The following is a 22,388-nucleotide window of genomic DNA, read 5'->3' on the forward strand; positions in this document are numbered from 1 at the left end:
GGCTTCCTCTCTGGGTCTGCTCATTGTAAATATTTTCTCAGTCACTGCAGACACGGGGTCCCACTTTTCACAGTGATTCTGAGAGGAGAGTGAGAGGAACGTGTTTACTGAGGAAGAGCGCACGGTGCCGAGAGGTGAGGTGCATTGCCTGAGGCAGCACAGCAGCCGGCAGCGCAGTGAGGTGGAGGCACGGGCAGGGTCCAGGCCTGCTCTGGTTGGAGAGAGTGGGCTTGTGGAGTGGAGTCTCTTCACGTCACCGGGCTCAGAAGGGCCCAGTGGAGGGGACCTCCAGCCCTCCAGTCTAGCCTGGGAGCCCTGCGGGAGGGGGCCGCCCAGGGCTCTGTCTGAGTATCTGGCTGGGCCCACTCTTGTGAACAGGGATTCCTCAGCGCCCCCTGCTGGTATATTAGCGCCCTGCTCTCTGGGTGGTGAGCCACGGGGCTCTCCTCCCAAGGGGGTAGTGGTGGGGGTTACCCATCTTCCTGGCCTCTTCTTGTCATGGCATCTGAAACTCAGGAGTTTGAGACTCTTGAAATCAGAAGCTGAGAATTGAGAAACTTCAGATGCTCAGAAGAACCAGGGGCTCGTTCGTTTTGAGGCCTGTGGCTCACCTCACCCGAGTTGGGTAATGAATGCAGGAAACCCACCGTGGCTGGGGTCGCAGGCAGAAATCTGTAGGGTGTTCCCTCTCTGCCACAGGAGCAGACACACACACGCGCGCACACACACTTGCACAGAAGCACACTGATGCACATACTGACTTTCACATACACATGCATGCTTCTGTGTACTCACACATGGGCGTTCACTCACTGGCCCAGAGTCCAGCAGGATTTGAACCCAGCCACTTGGGTCTGGGTGGGACTCCCTCAGGGGAAGCCCCAATAAGGAAAGGGGGAGGAGTCCAGGTGCCAGGCAAGGGGCACTGGGGCACACCCATCAGGGAGGCTTTGAAGTTTCTGGGTGATTCTGCAGTGGGTGGCTGAATGAGTGTGCATGCTGAGTCGCTTCAGTAGTTTCTGACTCTTTGCGATCCTATGGACTGTAGCCCCACTAGGCTCCTCCGTCCATGGGATTCTCCAGACAGAAATCCTGGAGTGGATTGCTGTGCCCTCCTCCAGGGGATCTTTCCGACCCAGGGGTCGAACCCATGTCTCTTATGTCTCTTGGATTGGCAGGAGGATTATTTACCATTAGGGCCACCTATGTGTGAGGTTGCTTGCAATCCCACTGAGCTCTTGCCTCACTGCCTCGTCAGCCCAAGGAGGTAGCTCAGCCCTTTCAGGCCTTGTTTTTCCCATCTGCGCAGTGGGCTGTTGCCAAGGTTTTCCTTTCTCCTCTTGGGAGGGAGGTTGACCAGGTTACCCCAAGGTTGCACACATCATGTACCCCACACACCAGCAGGGATGACCCCTCATGTGTGCACAGTCCTCCACAGTTGATACATTTTAGTGCTTACAGACAGTCTTGGAAGGAGAGTAGGTAGATGTGGACTCCTTGGGAGACACAGTGTTAGATAGAACTGAAGGAGTGTTCCAGGGAAGAGAAAGTCAGGGGCTTGTAAAGGCAAAAGCCATAAGATTGTTAAAGGAAGTATTTGTTCTCAAGGGCTAGACTGTCACGAGTTGTTTTAGGGTAAAGTATCCAATAAATATCTTGAGTTTCTGGAACACTGGGCAGACGTTCTGGATGGCTGCATTAAAACAAGAAGTGGTCAAAGTTCAGATTCCATGTGGGCAGAGGCATGCATAAGTCACACTTGCTCAGTGACCTCCCAGCCCCATTTTAGAGCGCTCTCTTAGGAAAACCAATTCCGTTTTCTTTTTTCTTTCGTACCACTAGCGTGCACAAACTCCCCAGCTGGCCAGGGTCTCGCTGCGGCCAGCACTTGCAGATTTTCCTCCTGGGAAGACAGCCAGCTGTGGAGCTGGGCCTGGCCACGTGGGAAGGAGCTTGGAGGAGGGGCTGCCTGCCTGTGCCCAAGGAGAAGGTGGGGTCAGGAGGCCCCTGCCAGCTGCTGCTCTGCTGGCCCCTGAGGGATGCGATCTGGGGTGTGGCCAGCAGAGGGAGCCACCTGTTCCAGGCTGAGGTGTCCTGCCTGAATCTACACCCCGGAATCTACATCCCAGGGTGTAGATTCCTGTGGGGCCTGAGGGAGGCAATGTTCAGGGGTGAAGCTGAGAGCTGCCTGCAGGGCTTTGAATACTGGGCCAGGGAGCTGGTGTCCATGGCAATGGAGCTTTTCAGCTGTAGACACTCGAGAGCAGGGAGACAGCCTAGTGAGCCCCTGTGTCCGTCGCTCCATCTCAGCAATTGCTAACTCATGGTTGATCTTTGTTTCCTCCGCAGACCTCTCTCCCCTAGTGTGTTAGTAGCTCAGTTGCGTCTGACTCTTTGTGACCCCTTGGACTGTAGCCCGTCAGGCTCCTCTGTCCATGGAATTCTCCAGACAAGAATACTGAAGTGGGTTGCCATTCCCTGCTCCACGAAATCTTCCTGACCCAGAGATTGAACCCTGGTCTCCTGCATTGCAGGTGGATTCTTTACCGTCTGAGCCACCACAACCCTCTCTCCTGAGGCAGCATATCATTTCCTCTGTAAATATTTCTGGATGCATCTCTGAAAGATAAGGACTTGTTCGAAACAAAGCAAAACCCCATAATCATAATACTGTAACGTAGCTGAAATAATTTTACAGTAATTCCTTACCACCATCAAATATCCGGCAAAAGTTCTGATTTCCAGTTTGTGTCATAAATGGTTGCATGGATGTTTTACAGTTTGAATCATATCCAAACAAAGGTCATTACTTCAGTCTGGTGGTTCTCCTTCATCTTTTCATGTTTATTTCCCTTGCAATTTATTTGCTGAAGACATCTCACTTATCCTGTGGAGTTTCCAACCATCTAGATTTTGCAGGCTATGTTTTCAGGGTGTTGACTAATGTTTGTACTCTGCATTTCCTGTGAGGTGGGACTTACCTCTGGGGGCATGATAAGGTTCAGGCACAATGTTTTTGGCGCAACTGCTTCATGAGCGAAGGTCTCTCAGGAGGTACATCATCTCTGATTGTCTCTCTCTTCTGTGACATGGAAACCATCCACATTCCTAAGTGGAGGTTAGAAGCCATGATTGCCTAAATCCATCATTTGTCAGTGGTTGCAAGAGAGTAGGAGGGTGATATTCTTAATTTCTTCCTCTTTTCTTAGCTGGGATTCATCGCCAGATAAAGGCCTCCCTTCATCTTTAAAATACTGTTGGTTACAGTGGTTATTTTATAACACTGTATAGAAAAGTCAGGATTTTTTTTTCCCCCTTCACTTTCCAGTTTCAAAAAAATCAGTTGATTCCTTGCCACCCTCCACTAGTGACTAATTATTTGTTTGTATTAGCATCATCATGATCTCATGAATTTGAACATGTTGGATGTGTTTTCACTCATCACAGTCATTGTCCTTATGGCTGCTCAGCTTGGCCCATCTATGGCTAGTAGGAGCTTCTTCAGATTGGTCCTTAATATTTTGATTACCTCCTTGATTTCTTGCATGACCGGATGTAGTCTAGAGCAGCGGTCCCCAATTTTTTTGGCACGAGGGATCTGTTTCGTGGAAGACAATTGTTCCATGGATGGGGTGGAGGGGAGATGGTTACAGGGTGATTCAGGTTCATTACAGCAGGGTTCTCGCTCCTGTGAGAATCTAATGCCGCCCCTGATCTGACAGGAGGCGGAGCTCACAGGTGGTAATGCAAGCTATGGATGTTCACGTGCTTAATCACTCAGTCGTGTCTTGACTTTGTGACCCCATGGACTGCAGTCCACTAGCCTGCTCTGTCCATGGAAATTTTCTTCCAAGCAAGAATACTGGAGTAGGTTGCCATTTCATCCTCCGGGGATCTTCCCCACTCAGGGATCGAATCCGCATCTCCTGCATTGCAGGTGGATTCTTTACTGCTGAGCCATCAGGGAGGCCTTCATGGGTGGCTCATCAATACAGATGGACATGTCACTCGCGGGCCTGCCACTCCTGATGTGTGGCCTGGTTCATAATAGGCCATGGCACTGGTCCATGGTCAGGGAGTTAGGACCCCTGGTCTAGAGGGTGTTTGGTTTGCATGCCTGTGGCAGCTCACCTTCCTCTCACTGGGTACCCTGGCTAGCAGAGGGAGGGGCTGCGGGGTGAGGAGGCTGGCCTGGAGGTCAAGGGCTATGATGTGGAAAGGAAATTGAAGCCCACAGGGATCCCTGACTCTGCATCACAGGCCCTGGAGCCTCATTAGCTGCCTCTTGAGTCACAGAGAGTTCAGAGCCAAGCCCTGGGTTTGCCTAATGATCCTCTTGTGGCCCCATGATAACTCTCAGCTCTTCCTACCTCCCCCCACCCCATCCCATGCAGTCCAGAGCTTTCAGAGTGGGGAGAAGTGGAGGAGGGTGCAGTGGCTGGGCCAGTGTTCCCAGCTTATGGCTCCCCATTGCTCTGGGCCCCTGCACGGACCCCATTTTTGATACACTTTTCTGTCCTGAAATCAAGTGTGAGGAAGCATGTCAGGGATTGGGACAGAGGCCAGCCTAGGAGCTTTCATTGAGAAGGGACGCAGAGGTGACTGCAAAGGGACCAGCTTGTCTCAAGTCCCTGCTGGGTTCTGGATGCTGTTTCAGGCTCTGAAGCCCTGATTGTGAATCCTGCCTGTGCCCGTGGGTGGCCTCTGCCTGCGCCTTCCTGCTCCACCCCTCAGAAGACTGCCCGAGTGTTCTGGGCACCGTGGCCCTTAGCAGGGCTCCATTGGTGGCTGGGGCACCTCTCACTGTGCTAAGCAGTTTCATTTTCTTGGTCTCAAGTGTCCCACTAGGGAGTGTTTCTCTTTGCCAACATCCCTGTTGATGGTAAGAGGCATGTAAACAAAAGCATCCTTAATGAGGGTGGGGGTTGGGAATAGATTTTGGCCTCCATCTCTGTGTTCAGGCTGGTCTGTGTCTTGCGGTTTACAGCCTCCTGATACATCTCGGGCTTCTCAGCTCGGATGCCTGCGTGCCCGCCCCCATACCTGGGAGTGATTTTCTTCTAGAAGGAACTTCGGATGATCTTGATGGGGTTTGGCTCTTCTGGGTCCTGTGTTCAGAAGGGCCAGCAGATCCCCTTCACTCGGCAGGGTGAGGTGTTTCCCTGCCTTCCACTTCCTGGTGCCCCAGGTTGCCTCTGTTTGTCTGCATCTGCTCAGGAGGGGTCAGCTCTCAGGACAGCTGCTCAGAAGCTGCTGCTGGCCCTCCAGGGTCGGGTCCACCTCTTCCTTTTCTCCATGGCCCGCCATGTACCCCGTGTCAGCCTCAGCACTTGCCTGCATGCCTGCCTTTCCTTCTAGACTGGGAGCCTGCCAAGGGCAGGGACCATGTCTGAATCACCCGGGTCCTTGGTGCCAGCATCCCTCTGGGTGCAGAGTGGTGTACACTGATACAGAACTCAGTATTTGGAAACAGACAGACCTGGATTGAATCCTGGCTTCAAACCCAGGTCTGCCTGCCTCCAAAGGATGTGTATATTTTCTAGTTATGTGACCCTGGACAAGTTGCTTGCCCTTCTGAGCCTTGATTTTCTCATCTGTAAAGTAAGGATGGTTATAATAGTCATCTGTTCATGGGGTGGTTGTGTGAATTCAACTGAGATACTCCATGGAGGTCAGAGATTTGGTAAACTCCATGGATTATTTATGGAGTTCTAAGATGCTACGTAAATAATATTATTAAGAGTCCCAGTGAATGCTTTTGGACTTATACATTCAGTTACCACATTTTTGGGGCTTCCCTTGTAGCTCAGCTGGTAAAGAATCCACCTGCAATGCAGGAGACCTGGGTTCGATCCCTGGGTTGGGAAGATCCCCTGGAGAAGGGAAAGGCTACCCACTCCAGTATTCTGGCCTGGAGAATTCCATGGACTGTATAGTCCATGGGGTTGCAAAAGTCAGACATGACAGAGTGACTTTCACTTCACCACATTTATTAAGGACCCTCTCTGGGCCAGGTACTGGATGGATAGCAGTGACCAAGACTGACATGTCTCTGCCTGACTAAGATAGGTGACATTCCAGTGACAGTATCAGCACCGAACACAACATCACACACTTGTGTAATTATAACTGGGGAAGGTGTCTCAGAGGAGAAGTGCCAGGGGCCATGAGATAGATAGACAGGTGTGCTGGCCTAGTCTGAAGAGTCAAGGAGGGCTTCCTGGAGGAGGAGGTCCCTAAAGGACCAGTGAGAGTCAGCTGGAGGAAGAGCAGGTGCAGAGTTTCTAACCAAAGCCTGGAGCAGCGCACAGTGGGTGGAGACTGGGGTGGATGAGGGTAGAGAAATGAGCCTGGGGAGGTGGGGGTAGGGACAGCACATTAAGGGTTTGGACCTTATTTTCCAGGGAAGTGACCTGAGCAGACAGCTCTCTCTGCTGCTGTGTGGTGCAGGGGTGGGTGTGGCTACTGATGCTGTTATCATGTCCTGGGGTGAGGAGATGGAGGACTGGGCCAGGGCGGTGCCAAGGGATGGAGAGGAGGAGATGGATTTTCAAAGAATGTGGGTGCTCAGATTGGATGGAAAAAGGGAAAGAGGGGAGGCCAGTGTGACTGCCGGCTTCTGGCTCGGGCAGGACGCGAGGAGGGGGCTTCTAATGGTACCACTGACCAGGCAGGACTGGGATGAATGTGCTATATTTCCGAGGGGAGGATGCAGATGGAGGCATGAGGAAGGGAGGGGGAAACTCATAGAATCTTAGTATGACAGGGCCTCAGGGAGCCTCTAGCCCCTGCAAGGGTGGGGACACAGAGGCCCAGAGATAAGAAGGACTCGCATTGATTCATGGCAGCCATGGGGAGTGAACCCAGTATTCCTTTTCATTTGATTCCCACTTCCTCAGGAAGCTGGCTGTGACCCTCATTGTGTCCCCATCCTGCCTCTCTCCCCATTCAGGTCATCCCAGACTGGAAGGAGCAGGAGTGGGACCCTGAGAAGCCCAATGCCTACGCGGGCATCTTCCACTTCCACTTCTGGCGCTTCGGGGAGTGGGTGGATGTGGTCATCGACGACCGGCTGCCCACGGTCAACAACCAGCTCATCTACTGCCACTCCAGCTCCCGCAATGAGTTCTGGTGTGCCCTGGTGGAGAAGGCCTATGCTAAGTAGGTGCCAGTGGTGGGTGGGTGGGCGGCCAGGCTGGGCGGCACTGTTCATGGGCTCTGGGGGTCTTCCTCTCGCTGCAGTGCCACGCACAGAGAGGTGAGGGGCAGGTGCAGACACAGCAAGTTCGGAGCCCAGTACCCAGAGCACAGCCAGCGGAACCTTCGCCAGGTGCGGTGGAGGCCCGGACCGAAGGGCCCCTGGGCACCTGGTGCTGGGTCCTCATATAGTTACTCTCGCTTCTACCTGGGAACGCGGAGGCCCAGGCAGGTGTCCTGCAGGTAGCGGGGGGCAGAGCCAGCAGCTCCATTTCGGTCGATGGTTCTTTTCCAAAGATCCAAGTTGCCAAGCCCTCCTTGGAGGCCCTGTTGGGGCTGTGCTGTCTCCAAGCCAGGCTAGTCGTGGAGGCTGGGCCAAACCCCTGCCTTTCCTGCTCCCCGGGTCTCCCCCTCCTCCATCCATTGGTCTGTCCACCAGGCTGTCCAGCCATTCTAGCTTTGCTGAGCCCTCCTTCTGCTCTGTGCCAGGCCCTGTCTTGCCAGCACGGCCTTGAGCAAAGGTTTGCTGAGCTGTGGAAGGCTTTGGGGCGGAGTGACCTGTCCAGGCCCTGCAGGACATGTGCAGGCCTGGGGCGCCCAGCGGGGTCAGAGACCAGTTGCTGGCTCTGTAGGAGCCTCTCCCTGGTTCCTCTTTCCAGACGCATTTGTCCCTCTCCTGGGACAGTGTGTGTGTGTGTGTGTAACTGTAAATGGAAAAACGAAAACTCCATCATCAAAGACAAACCCATTAAGGGAGCTTCCATTTTTATTTATTTATTTTTTTTTCCATTTTTAATCTTAAGAAAGCAAACCCGCCCGCTGGTGGTCACTTGGTCACTAGGGTCCTAGGTGCAGGCTCCTCTCCTCCCATTCTGGGAGACGCACTTAGTGAGTTGGTAGGCTTGCTCTCTTTTTTTTTTAAATAAAAGTTTTATTATTTTAAAAAAATATTTTAGAATTTTAAAAAATTGTCCAAAGTATAACATTGATCATTTTGACCATGTGTAAGTGTACAGTTCAGTGGCATCAGTTACAGTCACAATGCTCTGTACCCGTCATCACTGTCTGTAGCCAGTGTAGACGGTGATGGTTTTTCATCATCCTCAACATAAACTCTGTTACCGCTAAACAATAGCTCCCTTTTTATCCCTTCTCCCAACCCTGGGAACCTCCATTCTGCATTTTTGTTTCAGTGAATTTTCCTATTCCAGGTAGCTCATATAAGTGGAATATTTGTCCTCCTGTGTCTGCCTTATTTCAGTTAGCATAATGTTTTCTGGGTCCATCAATGTCATAGCATATATCGAAATTCTGTTCCTCTTTATGGCTGAGTGGTATTCTGTTGTATGTGTGTGCTACGTTTTGTTTATGTTTGTCTGTTGATGGACACTTGGGTTGTTTCCACATGCTCAGCATTATGAATAATGTTGCTATGAACATTGGTGTGCAAATATCTATTCGACTGTCTGCTTTAAGTTCTTTGGAATATATATGGGTTGGCTGAAAAGATCATCCAAGTTTTTCCATAATGTCTTACAGAAAAACCCGAATGAGTTTTTTGACCAATCCAGTATCTTGGCATGAATTCCTGAGTCATATTGTAGTTCTGTGTTTACATTAAAAAAATTTTTTTGTAGAGTATTTTTATTTATTTATTCATTTATTTTGGTTGTGCCATGCATCATGCAGGATCTTAGTGCCCTGACCAGGGTTTGAACCCATGGCCCCAGCATTGGGTGCGTGGAGTCTTAACCACTGCACCACCAGGAAAGTCCCTGTGTTTACACTTTTGAGTAACCACCAAGCTGTTTTCCACAGAGGGCTATACAATTTATACTTATTTGTTTGTTTTTTAATTTGTTTACTTTTAAAATTATGAAATGAATACATATCTGTTGCAGCAAATCCAGAAAATACAGAAAGCCATGCAGAGGATAATAAAACTCTCCCATATTCCTACATAGTCTCCTAGGCCGCTGCTCTCCCCTTCCCACTTCTGAGCCATCTGGATTAATAAGTGAGGCAGCTCCTCTGCTCGGGACAGCGTGACATTGTCCTCTCAAGGCCCACCCCCTCTGCATGTCTCCATTTCCTCCCTTTGCTCTCCCCACACCCTCCTCCACCACTGGCAGCTCTTCTAACATCTTTGATGCCTCTTTTGTTTGTTGGTTACTTTGCAAAACCTGTGCTGGTGTTCTGTGGGCATATGAAATGGCATTTTGCCATATATCCCATTATGCTTCTCACATTCATATTCAGTATTCTTCCTTTAAGACCCCAACCCTAAAGGAGTCACAGCTGTGTCTCTAGCATCTGACACGTTGCCCATGTGATATTGTGCTCCGTTGCTCAGTCGTGTCCAACTCTTTGCAACCCCATGGACACAACCGCCAGGCTCCTCTGTCCATTCTCCAGGCAAAGATACTGGAGTGAGTTGCCATTTCCTACTCCAGGAGATCTTCTTGACTCCAGGGATCGAACTTGCATCTCGTACGTCTCCTGCACTGGCAGATAGATTCTTTCTACTGCACCACCTGGAGTAGATACTTAATCTTTTTGAAATGAATTATTGTATACATTTTAGACATAATTGGAATCCGACTGTATTGCTTTTTCAAATGTTACAAGAAAGCATTAGCATTTTCCCTGCAGTAAGAATTCCTTTAGCATGTTGCTCAATGGCTGCTTAATATTCCAGAGCTGAGATGCAGCATTAGCTTTTAAAATCAATTCCCTGTTGTTAGACATTTAGATGATTTCCAGTTTTACATTGTTATTAATAATGTTAGTCATCCAGAAATGATACGTCAAAAGACATATGAACTTTTAACAATTTTGAAAAGAATTGCTGGATTTCTAGACAGCTAATTTTTGAAGATGAGGCTGTGGAGGCAAAGGGGAATTTGAGTGACAAAATGGTGTGGTTCACGGGATGGATGTTGGCCTTGGAGCCGGAGACCTGAGTTTTGGAATTGGCTCTGTTGTGTGACCTGCTGTGTCACCTTAGTGGTTCTCTTGACCTCTCTGAGTCTCAGAAATCTCCCCTATAAGGCTGGGGAATGTGAGCTAGGAGTTCTTTCCACATTGCTTCCAGGCTGGCAGGCTGTTACCAGGCCCTGGATGGAGGCAACACAGCGGATGCGCTGGTGGACTTCACAGGTGGGGTTTCTGAGCCCATCGACTTGACTGAGGGTGACTTTGCCAATGACGAGGCCAAGAGGAACCAGCTCTTTGAGCGTGTGCTGAAAGTGCATAGCCGGGGAGGCCTCATCAGCGCCTCCATCAAGGTGAGCACAGAGAGACAAGCCCCAGAGGCTACCCCCACAACCCTTGGGGTTGGGGGTGACTATGGCTTCCCAGGCAGAGCCCCTACCCAGGTTGGCTCATAAATCAGACCCTCGGCCTCATGGGAGGAGGGGCGCAGTTAGAGGGTGCAGCCCCTTCCCAGGGCTGGACAGCACAAGCCTCAGGCCCCCTGCCGTAAGGCCTTGCCCACACTGTTCAATCAGCACCCCCATTCTGGCCCTGTCGTATTGGAGAGATGAGTGTCTGTATATTTGAGAGTCCCTCAGCCAAGCTTTGAAACAGTCAAGCCATGAGGTGGCTGGAAGAGGGGAGGGAGCCCCTTCCGCCTGCTGGCACAGGCCCGGGAGCTGCAAGAGGATCGTCTTATTTCACTGACTGCTCGTGTTTTGGGTGGGAAAGTGGGGACTCAAGCAGAATTTGAACCCACGTTTGGCTGATCAAGTGGTGTATTGATAAAAGGACTATCTGGAAAATTAAAAAGCCCTGATTGGCTGACTTATGTGGTATGAATACTCCCACCAGGGTTGATGTCAAGCTAATGTTTTAACAGCCAGGTTGCAGAATTGCATCAGTGCTAGTGGACTCCAGCAGAGCTGTGGGCTGACCCCACTGCAGGTCCCAGGCTTTGTAAAGGGCTGTGAATGCCAGATCAGCCCCTGCTAAGTCGCTTCAGTCCTGTCCGACTCTGTGCGATCCCATAGACGGCATCCCACCAGGCTCCCCCGTTCCTGGGATTCTCCAGGCAAGAACACTGGAGTGGGTTGCCATTTCCTTCTCCAATGTGTGAAAGTGAAAAGTGAAAGTGAAGTCGCTCAGTCGTGTCAGACTCCCAGCGACCCCATGGACCGCAGCCCACCAGGCTCCTCCGTCCATGGGACTTTCCAGGCAAGAGTACTGGAGTGGGTCACCATTGCCTTCTCCGGTCAGTCCCTAACCGCAGAGAAAGGAGGTTGTCGAGGCTGCCATTCCCGCCCCGTCCTGTAGGGGGCGGTGTGCCCCCCTGCTCCGGCTGGAGCCCGACAGGCCCCGCCTCTGAGCAGCTGTGTCCCACAGGCTGTGACAGCGGCAGACATGGAGGCCCGGCTGGCGTGTGGCCTGGTGAAGGGCCATGCGTACGCCATCACGGATGTGCGCAAGGTGCGTCTGGGCCATGGCCTGCTGGCCTTCTTCAAGTCGGAGAAGCTGGACATGATCCGCCTGCGCAACCCCTGGGGCGAGCGGGAGTGGAACGGGCCCTGGAGCGACACGTGAGGCCCGGGGCGGGGGAGTGGGTGGGGCGGTGGGCGGAGGGCCCGGGGCTTGGGCAAGGACAGGGTGGGCTTCCTGGAGGAGGTGGCACTAGGGCTCGGGCCTTGAAGGATTTGGGGGGAGGATGACATTAGGAGAAGACTGTCTTTGGAGGGGGCGTAAGGGGGGGGATTCAGTGTGGGTGGAGGTCTGAAGGTGGGGAGGAGATGTAGAGACCCCTCTGGTGCAAGAGTGAGGAAAGCAGGAAGGGAGGCCTCCAGGGGCGGGAACGGGGGTGACTGCCCTGTGCTTGGCTCATGGCCCTGGTGAGGCCAGGAGAGGAGTGGAGCCCAGACCCCCATTGAAGGAGCTCCCTTCATTGAGAGTCAGCTCCTCCTTCCCCCCGAGCCTGAAGCTTGGCTCCCAGACCCCTGGGTCCAGGCATGATGGCAGCCCACAGTTACCTGCAAGATCGGGCAGAGAAGGCTTCTTGGAGAGGGACTGGGCATGGCCCTGGTGCCCCCGACCGCCCCCACGCTGATGGAGGCCTGTTACTGAGCCGTCCCTCATGCCTCCTGTCCCTTGCCAGGGTGGCTCTGATGGGGTTCCTCCTCTGATCCTCTCCCCTCTTACCTCCCTATGCTCACATCCCAGCTCAGAGGAGTGGCAGAAGGTGAGCAAGAGTGAGCGGGAGAAGTTGGGTGTGACCGTGCAGGATGACGGCGAGTTCTGGTGAGTGTGCCCTTGCCCAGGGCGGGTGTCCAGGGCTGAGAGGGGACCCTCCTGTGTGCCAGGCAGGGAGCCCTGGACAGGACGGCAGGAGTCAGGGCTCTAGCCAATGCCTCACTGTCAACTTGTCGTGTGACCTTGGACAAGTCACGGCATCTCTTTGGGCCTGTTTCTTCCTCTGTGAAGTGAATTGGGCAGAATGGACCATTTTGTCCCCATAGTTCCTCACTTCCCACCTCAGGGGACCCTGGGTTGCTCTGGTACCCAGGCGAAGCCCTCAGCAAGTAGACCAGAGTACTAGACCAGATACTAGTGGGCAATTGACCAGAGGACATAGCACACGTGGCTGCCTGATGCCAAGAGCAGGTAGGACTAGGAAAGGCCTCATAGAGGCCTTTGCACCTCAGGGTGCAAAGGAGCCTTGTAGAGCCCCGGCCCAGAGACTAGAGAGCATGCTTGCGTTTGGGGAGAGTGAATTCAGGGAGGCAAGGCAGGTGGGCTGGGAAGATGGCAGCAGCCTGGCTTAAAAAGCATATTCGTGATTCCTGCATTCATTCACTGCTACATTCATTCATTCTATGTTTAGCTCTGGCTGCATACTAGGCTCGGTGTCTTTCTTCAGCAGGACACTATTTGGAGACTGAGCAACTTCCTGAAACAGGGTACCCTGTGTGTGGGAGATGCTGTGAGGGCCCCAGGCAGACCCAGAGGTCGATGGCAGTGATTCTGGTACCCTAGTGTGGTCCCCTCCTGCAGGTGTCAGGGGAGCCGCTGCAGGAGGCCCCCACTAGGCCCTCTGGTCTGGGCTCCTGTGGACGAGATCCACTTCGCCCAGTCTGGCTCAGGGGCCAATTGAATTAAAGCAGCAATAGAAAACCCTCATCGGGAATGGGAAGAATTTCTCTTAAGGCTTTTCTTATATGTCTTCACCCTTGATGCATATATGTGCATATTCTCATGTATGTGCACACTTGAAGGGGGCTGGGCCCTTCCCCTCCTCCCACTCAGGCTCCTGGAGGGTGGCAGCATCCTGGTCACTGCAGCTCACCTCGAAAGGGGTTCGTACCACTAGCTGTGGACTATAATGGATGGAAATATGCTTTAGAAACTGTAGAGGGCTGTACATATCAGTTATTCGCGCTAGTAATGATTGTAACAGCCAGCCTTTGCCAACTCCTTTCTGCCAGAAGTCGTACTACATGTTTTTATTGCATAGCTTAATTGCTGTGCAAACTCTGTGAAGTAGGCAGCTGTTGTTAGATTGATGCCCATTTTACAAAGCAGGAGACTGAGGCCACAAGAGATGTGAAGGGTCCCTGGGATGCCATGTCTGCACTTGCTGTGTGGGCTGTGGTCCAGAGAGTGCGGGGCGAGTGGGTAGCTGGCAGGGAGGGGGACCGGCCGGCTCAGCCCCTTGCCACACCCAGGATGACCTTCGAGGACTTGTGCCGCTACTTCACGGACATCATCAAGTGCCGTCTGATCAACACATCTTACCTGAGCATCCACAAGACCTGGGAGGAGGCCCGGCTGCGTGGTGCCTGGACGCGGCACGAGGACCCACTGCAGAACCGCAGCGGGGGCTGCATCAACCACAAGGACACCTTCTTCCAGAACCCGCAGGTGGGCTTCCTTGGGGATCCCCCCCACCGCCCCTCGAGCAGCTGTGGGGCCCCTGCCAAAGTCCTGCTATGGCCTTCTGTGTGACCCTGGATACATCCCTATTCCTCCGTGGATCTCAGCACATCTGTACAGTGGGGTTGGATGGGCATGTGTGGGTCGTCCTGTCACCCCCAACCTCACAATCTGACCTGCATGTGATCAAGACGAGGAAATAGGCCCTGAGGACTAATGAGTGTCCTAACAAGAGCTATAGGGACATTTTATTTAGAGGCTGAGCTCAGGCTCAGATCCCTTGTTTCCGCACACAGTGCTGCTCCTTCCGGGGGAACTCAGCCAGGCTGACTCAGCACAGGGACCCCTCCTCTGCAGCCTCCTCGGTCATGACCCTGGCACCCACCTAGTCCTCACTTCTGATGTGCCTTCACTGAGCACCAGCTGCATGCAGTCTTAAAGCTGAGCATCCGTCGTCTCCCCAAGTCCTCCCACCCAGCACGCAGCTTTGGGCATTGTCAGCCCATCTCACAGATGAGGGGCTGAGGCTCAGAGAGGTGATGTGACTCGCCCAAGCACACACAGCTTCTGGAGCCAGCGAGCCCATCTTCTTCGGTATGGTCACACTGCCTGTCCCTCTTCCTCTGCCCCACCCGCAGTACATCTTTGATGTCAAAAAGCCAGAAGATGAAGTGCTGATCTGCATCCAGCAGCGGCCAAAACAGTCCACCCGCCGGGACGGCAAGGGTGAAAATCTGGCCATTGGCTTCGACATCTACAAGGTGAGGCCAGCCAGGCCCCTGCTCTGGGTGAGGAGAGTCCGAGCTGCCTGGGCCTGGGGGAGAACATTCTGGAACACTTTGGTCTCCAACCTCTCTGTGTCACCCTGGACATGTTGGCTGATGCCCTGGGCATGCTGTGACATGGGTCCTGTTTCAGTCCCCACAGACACCCAGCCTGCCTTGCATTGGCCCCATGGGAGCTCGCAGCCTGACTTCTTCCTGCCCCAGAACCACAGGCTGTCTGGACAGGAAAAGGGAGGATTGCTGGTGGTCAGGGCTGGACTCTGGGAGGCCCCACACTGCTCCCTTCCTTGGGGTCTGGTCCCTCTGAGTTGGAGGCCTTGCTGGGCACTGGGAGGAGGCATCCTGGGCAGAGCCAGGTGGGGTTCTCAGCGGCCGCTCCATGGTCCGGGCCCCGAGGCCTTCCACGTGTCGTGACACCCCGTGTGTGATGACAGTCAGCATAGAGGGACAGTGTGGGCCTGCCTGACACCAAGAACCCAGTGAAACCATGTGTACCTGCTAGGTCCATGGCCTGAGTTGAAGCCCTGGCCTTTGATGTGCTGGGTCGTATTATGACAGTTTGTTCATGTCAGTGTGTTGGGACACTCACTGTGTGCTAATGTTGTGACTTTGACGTGACATGACCTTTGCTGCTGTGATTGTAGCTTATCATGGTGCTTATTCCAGGAATGAAATGGTCTAGCATATCCTAGTAGCTGGTGATGTCATTTCATGGACACATGCTGTGACCTGGACAGACAGTGCTACTTGGTTCTGTTGTGATGTCAGAAACCCCACGGACACTGTCACCAGGGGTATTCCCATTGCCACTGCCTCCCACCCCAACAGCTTCATGAGATATAATTCACAGATCATGTGATTCATTCATTTAAAGTGTATTCATAGAGTTGTGTGGCCATCACCACAATCAACTTTAAGACACTTTCATCACCTGCAAAAGAAACCTCATGCCCTTTGGCCGACATCACCCAATGCCATCCACCTGGCCCCCCCACTGCCCCCCCAGCCCTTGGCAGAGGCTGGTCTACTTCTGACTGTAGATTTGCCTGTTCTGGGCCTCGAGGGGAGGGAGATGGGAGATGCGGGGTGGGATGAGAGCGGGGCCCTGTGAGACCCAGCGCTTCCGCCCCGGCAGGTGGAGGAGAACCGCCAGTACCGCATGCACAGCCTGCAGCACAGGGCCGCGAGCTCCATCTACATCAACTCCCGCAGCGTCTTCCTGCGCACGGAGCAGCCCGAGGGCCGCTACGTCATCATCCCCACCACCTTCGAGCCAGGCCACACTGGCGAGTTCCTGCTCCGAGTCTTCACTGATGTGCCCTCCAACTGCCGGTGCGTAGGGGCCAGCTGGCAGCCAGGCTTGGCCGGGCCCCGGGCCACTCCAGGCTGACCCACTATATGCAGTCCAGACATGTTCAGTGTTGTCCTAAGGCGTGGAGCCTGGGCCTCCAGCCTCCATGGGCTGACGTCAGCACCCATCTCTTTTGCCTTTCTCTCCTCCCTATCCCAGCCTCTCTCATCCACGTGAAGGAACAACTGCTCATGTGTGCGCAGCACTTCACAGTTTACAAAGAAGCTTTCACTCATGTTGTTTGCTCTTCCTGAACCCCGGGTGGGAGGTCTCACCCCTCCATTTTACAGATCAGAATTGGGGATTGAGGTTGGGGGTGGGTTTCTAAGGTCATGCGGCCAGTGGTAGAGTCCTACTAGGTAGACTCTGAAACCACCCCAAACCTGCTTTGGTGCATCCCTATGCATCCCCACACTGCCCTCCCACCTGGTAGGCAGCCCAGAGTCCCACATCCCAGACGGGGGAGGCAGCTTGTGGAATCAGTGGGCCTCAGTCCGGCCAGTCTGTGCTGTGTGGGCAAGCCCTTTTCCCCAGTGAGCCTAAGTAAGTAAGTGTTAGTCACTCAGTTGTGTCCGACTCTTTGAGACCCTGTGGACTGTAGCCTGCCAGGCTTCTCTGTCCATGGGATTTTTCCTGGCAAGAATACTGGAGTGTGTAACCATTCCTTTCTCCAGGAGATCTTCCCAGTCTAGGGATCAAATCCCAATCTCCTGTATCTGCAGCCAGACTCTTTATCATCTGAGTCACCAGGGAAGCCCAGCGAGCCTGATGCTTCCTAGTATGTAAAATGGGCCTAATAGTTACCTAGCTCTCAGGGCCTTGTGAGGATTAGGAACAATACCTGCTCCATCCCAGCAGAGTGCTTGGCACTCCGTAACGCGCAGCACACTGCTTTTCCCTGGGGTTGGGATGCAGCCGCAGGAAGCTGATGGGGGTTTGTTTGCCCGAGTCCAGCATTGTGTGGACCCAGCACTGCTCCTGCCCCTGCCTCGCCCTCTCGAATCCCCTGACTCTCCGCCTTCCTGGTCCCTCTCCATCACCTCCCACCTCTCCTCTGCCCTGCACCAGGGAGCTGCGCCTGGACGAGCCTCCCCGCACCTGCTGGAGCTCCCTGTGTGGCTATCCCCAGCAGGTGACCCAGGTTCACGTCTTGGGGGCCGCGGGTCTCAAAGACTCCCAGACAGGTGAGCTTGCCTGGAGAACACCCCCAGCCCTCGTCCCCCAGCCACAGACACAGCCTCCATGGCTCTCCTGCTCTTCCTCCCTGAATGAGCAAAGCTTTCCTGACATCCACTTTGGGCCCAGCCTCGGGATGAAGCTGGGCGCTTGAGTGGAACAGGCTCTGCCACCTGCCTGTGGGCAGCCTCCAGTGTGCGGGGCAGTCAGACGCAGGATCAGGCAGCTGGGAGGGAGGGTTCAGGGAAGGCTTCCTAGAGGAAGTGGCCTTTCTACAGGTCGTGGAGATGTTAAGGTGTGGAACCTGGTGCTCTGGGAAGGGGGAACAGCTTTGGTAAGGGTATGGAGGCCAGAGATTACCAGTGTACCCCTTCTTATCTCTGGAAGTTAGGGAGTGGGCCAGGCTCTGGTCTCTCTTCTCCTGAAAACATGAGCCCAGGCTTCTGCTTCCAGAGTTCTATCTCATCCGGGCCCTGCCCCAGCCCCTACCCTCACGCCATTGCCCACTCCCTTATACAGGGGCTAACTCTTACGTGATCATCAAGTGTGAGGGGGACAAAGTCCGCTCGGCCGTGCAGAAGGGCACCTCGACACCCGAGTATGATGTGAAAGGCGTCTTCTACCGCAAGAAGCCGAGCCAGCCCATCACTGTGCAGGTGAGCCGTGCTGTCTGCCGTCCCTCCTGGGCTCCTGGCCTCACGTTTCCCCACTCAGAATGACTGAGCTCAGTGCGGCAGGGACCACAGGGACCCAGGAACGCTGGGTTCTTGTTCCTGCTCTGTGCCTGACCTGGTGTGGCCTTGAGAATTCTCTTGCCTGTCCTTCCTGGAGCCCTGGAGTCCCCTCTGTGGGCTGGGTGTATCGGGTGGATAAGCTGGAGTGATTATGGGACACAGCAGGGTCAGTCTCCCAGCCACAGACAGTGGTCACCTCTGCCCACCTTGCCCCAAAGCCTTGGGAGTTGTTCCTTAAATTCTCCAGGTGGCAGATGGAGGGGGTGGCTATTGCCTGAGAACAGAGGATCAGAAAGCCAGGGTCCTGGGGCTTCCTGGTGGTCCAGTGGTAAAGAATCCACTTGCCAATGCAGGAGACAGGTTCAATCCCTGGTCCAGGAAGATCCCACATGCCGCGGAGCCACTAAGCCCGTGTGCCACAGCTGCTGAGCCTGTGCTCTAGAGCCTGGGAGCTGAGACTTGCTGAAACCCGAGCACCCTAGAGCCTGTGTTCCTCAACAAGAGAAGCCACTGCAAAGAGAAGCCTGCAGAGCATAACTAGAGAGTAGTCCCCACTCGCTGCAACTAGAGGAAAGCCTGTGCAGCAATGAAGACCCAGCACAACCACAAATAAGTAAATGATAAAATTAAAAAATAAAAAAGAAAGCCCCAGGGTTCTGGACGTGTGCTTCCTTACCCTCTCAGGCCAAGGTGGCCATGAGTCTGAGTTCATTGACAGGAAGCCCTGTCCCCAAGACCCAGGCCAGCATCTCTCTGGGTGAGAAACCATCTGTACACAAATGCCTGGGGACCCTGGGGAAGCTACTGCACTGGGTCCCACTGGATCTAATCACAGACCCATAGATGTTGGGGTTGAAAGAACCCATAGGGGCTACTGATCCAACCCTCATACTGAAGATGGGGAAACCAGAGCAGGGGGTGTATCATTTGTCCAAGGTCACCCAAGGTCAACAGCAGAGCTAATAGTGACAGACTTTATACACGGAAGGGAGCTTTGACAGATGGGAGGAAGCCAGAGGCTCCGGAAGGGGCGCGGCCTTGCCCAAGGTCCCCGGTGAGGCAGAGGCAGTGCAGGGCTCCTCCTTAGCCCATCTTGCGCCGCAGGAAGGAGACTCAAGGCTCTGCCGCTGTTGCCGCACCCCCACAGACCCATACTCCTCTTCTCAGCGATGACCCCGCACTATCCTCTGTCTCTTTCCAGATCTGGAACCACCGAGTCCTGAAAGACGAGTTCCTGGGCCAGGTGCACCTGAAAGCCAACGCAGATGACCTCCAGGCCCTGCACACCCTCCACCTCCGGGACCGTAGCAGCCGGCAGCCCAGCGACCTGCCGGGCACCGTTGCTGTGCGCGTGCTCAGCAGTGCCTCCCTCACGGCCGTCTGATACCCTCCCCTCTACCTGCACCTGCAGTTCTCATCACCATCTGCATGTCCCCAACCTGACCAGGGACTAGCCTGGGAGCAGGACACTGGGGTCCTTTTCCCACCTTTGCACTGACCTGCTGTGTGACCTTGGGAGGTCTCCACCCCTCTCTGGGCCTCAGTGTCCCAAGGACCCCAAAGCATTCCCTTCTCATGGAGGAGTCTTCTTGCCTGAGATTTAAAATAGTGCCCCCTACCCCAACTGCCACCATGGCTAAGGGACTCTGTCCATTGAAAACCTTTTCCCAAGGCCCTGCTGTCCGCCAACGGAGTGCCAAGATGTCACTTGTTTACACACAAACTGCCACATCCCCAAGGCCCACCCTTGTCCCACGTGTCCCCAGGGCCTGCCCCCGTGTCCCAGACTTGCTGTCTCTGTCACCGTCATCTGGTTTTCTAGCCACCTTGAAAGGATGCTTGGCTCTTGGGTTCCTGCTAAGGCTGGAATTAGAGAAGTGTGCAGGTGACGTCTGTCCGTTCTCCAGTCCTACCCACTCACCTGCCTGTCGTTCATTTATTCAGAGGAGATTTGCCAAATGAATAAACAATGCCCTTGAGCCCGCAGATGGAGCCAGGCGCCTCCCCACAGCTCGGGGAGACCTGGCGGCCGTCCTGGGCCTCTCCTCTGCTCTCAGGTCCTCTCAGAGGCAGGTGCCCAGAGGGGCTGCAGTCGCCGCCTCCTTCTAGGTTCCGATTTCATTCCCAGCCCCTGGCTTAGGGTCCCTGGAGAGGCGGTGGCAGTGGTGTTGAGGAAGGGCGTCCTGCCCCCACTGCCCTGATGTGGGAAGGAGTGTATCTGGTGTAGTGGGCCAGCAGGTGGAGGGGGGCGTGGGGACTCCATGGGAGGCACACGCTCCCAGGGCGCCCTCTGTTGCAAGACCTGGGCTTTTCCTCGGAGCAGAGGCTCTGGGGTGGTGGTCTCCAGCCTGCAGGGCTCAGGTTGCCCATCACGCTTGGCAGGAGATGGTAAATCCACTGCCTGACCAGAGGCCCCTCCACCAACATTCCCCCAAAAACGCGGCTGAGGAGCCATAACCCTCTTGCCGCCCGGACCAAAATACTCCTTTTAGTCCTCAATGTTTTATATTCTTTCCGTTTTAACTCTCAATTTTAACCAGGGGTTTTTAAAGGAAAACTGAAAGCCTGAACCCTTTTTTCTTCGTAAACTCCACTTCCTATGATCCTCTGATTTTATTTTGATCTGCTTGGGGAGGGACGTGAGCGAGGTCATACCTTCTCAGAGGAGGTCTGGAGGTGGATGAAGAAGACAGGGGTTTGTACTGGGATGTTTTGCCAACTGGCGTCAGCTGTGTTCTTAGAGTGTTAGGGCTGTGGCCAGTTTTGGGTCTCGTCTGTGCCCTTCTTGGGCTCCAGACCAGGTGATGTAAATGAAAAAGTCTAGTTGATTCAAGATGGGGAATTCCTGTGGCCTCCTGGGAATTCCTTCAGGGAACCCTGACTTTTTGGCTCCAGTTCTGGCTCTTTGGTGCAGTGTCCTGGCTGGATCTGCTAGATCCTTGACTTTGCCTCCTTACTCCAGCCCACTCTGCCCCTGTGTCCTGGTCCTGGAACATGGAGGGGCCAGGAACTGAAGGACAAGGAGGACAAGAGGATTCCTTTTCCTGAACCTGAGCCTAGGGTGAGGACTTTGTGACCAGGAGCAAGTTGCTTAAACCTCCTGTGCCTCGATTTCCCCCTTCTGCAAAGTGGGGCCAATAATTCTCATTTGTCAGCACTCTTCCTAACAAGTGCTGAATAAGGGCAAAACAGTACCCTTTCTCTGTGTATCTCTGTATGCGTATGCACTATACACGGTCATGTAATCACCACTTCTCAATGTCTATTGGAAAGGAAGCTTCGAGAGTCGGGTGGAGAGTCGAGGGCCAGATAAGCCAGCCTGGGACCTCTGGGGCCCACATGTGGGTATTTGCTCGGTCATCTGCACCTGGGCTCTGGGGGAAACCAGGGCTAACTGGGAGATCTGTATGGGCTTCTGCCTGGGTACTGGGCACTGTCCCCTGCCCCCTTCCCAAACAAAACTGGCTCAGCAGTCCTGCCCTTGCCTCCCACCCCTCTGGGTGGGCCAGGCTGGCTCCTGGCTGTGTGATGATCTGGGTCCCAGGAGGTCCTGGGGCCTGAGTATGTGAAGATGGAGGTCTTTCGGGCTGGGGCTGGAGGGTGGGTGGGGAGAGCAGCTGCTGCTTGCCTGGTGCACCCCGCAGCTCACAGGGGCCTCAAGTCCCCTTTTGTGGATGGGTGAGGCCCCTGCTCCATGCCCCCCTGACCTGGGTGCCACCTGGGTGACCTCCATGCCACCCTGACTCACCCCTCAGGGCCGAGCTCAGGGTCAGGTGAGTGGAGACCTGTTCTGTTCTCAGAATAAATGTTACCACGATTCTGGAAAGGCCTTCCTGTGTCTTTGTCCCTGGAATGACAGTGAAGGGGAGGTTTCCTGGGCCTGGGGGACTGTCCTCTGGTCTGAGAGTCGCATGAGGGAGTTGCAGCTGAGGCCGGACCCTGCTCCCCCTTGCTCGCCGGGGGGAATGGGGTTGCCATCATAGGGATAACTCAGTTGTCCTTTCACCTGGCCGCCTTCCACCTCTGTGCCAGGCACCGGGAGTGCAGGGAGACGGCCACAGTGCGTTCTGTGGGGCAGTCTACAGAGTGGTGAGGGACACAGAATGAGTGGTGAGGTGGTGTGGGAGCCTGCTGGGGGCAGGAATAGTGGCGGGGGAGGGGGGGCAGTTGCATGAAGGAGGCCAAAAAGGAGATGGGCTTGTGGGGGCACAGTGGGGGTGGGGGTGTGGACCAGAGTGGAGGCTGTTG

At 54.2% G+C, this 22,388-nt stretch overlaps 1 protein-coding gene across 2 annotated transcripts in view; it reads left to right on the top strand.

The window, feature by feature from the left end:
- CAPN5 (calpain 5) overlaps positions 1–21,969 on the top strand; it is a 55,637-nt gene extending 33,668 nt beyond the window's left edge. For both annotated transcript variants that reach the window (XM_043482152.1, XM_043482151.1), the window contains exons 4-13: positions 6,953–7,161; positions 10,292–10,484; positions 11,557–11,750; positions 12,385–12,462; positions 13,887–14,082; positions 14,733–14,855; positions 16,015–16,211; positions 17,299–17,414; positions 17,926–18,062; positions 19,342–21,969. In XM_043482152.1, the coding sequence (XP_043338087.1) occupies positions 6,953–7,161; positions 10,292–10,484; positions 11,557–11,750; positions 12,385–12,462; positions 13,887–14,082; positions 14,733–14,855; positions 16,015–16,211; positions 17,299–17,414; positions 17,926–18,062; positions 19,342–19,524 (1,626 nt within the window). In that variant the 3' untranslated portion in view covers positions 19,525–21,969. The remainder of the gene's footprint in view (positions 1–6,952; positions 7,162–10,291; positions 10,485–11,556; positions 11,751–12,384; positions 12,463–13,886; positions 14,083–14,732; positions 14,856–16,014; positions 16,212–17,298; positions 17,415–17,925; positions 18,063–19,341) is intronic.
- Positions 21,970–22,388: the final 419 nt, after the last annotated feature.

This window comes from Cervus canadensis, chromosome 11 (assembly GCF_019320065.1).
Source record: "Cervus canadensis isolate Bull #8, Minnesota chromosome 11, ASM1932006v1, whole genome shotgun sequence".
Classification (NCBI taxonomy): Eukaryota; Metazoa; Chordata; class Mammalia; order Artiodactyla; family Cervidae; genus Cervus; species Cervus canadensis.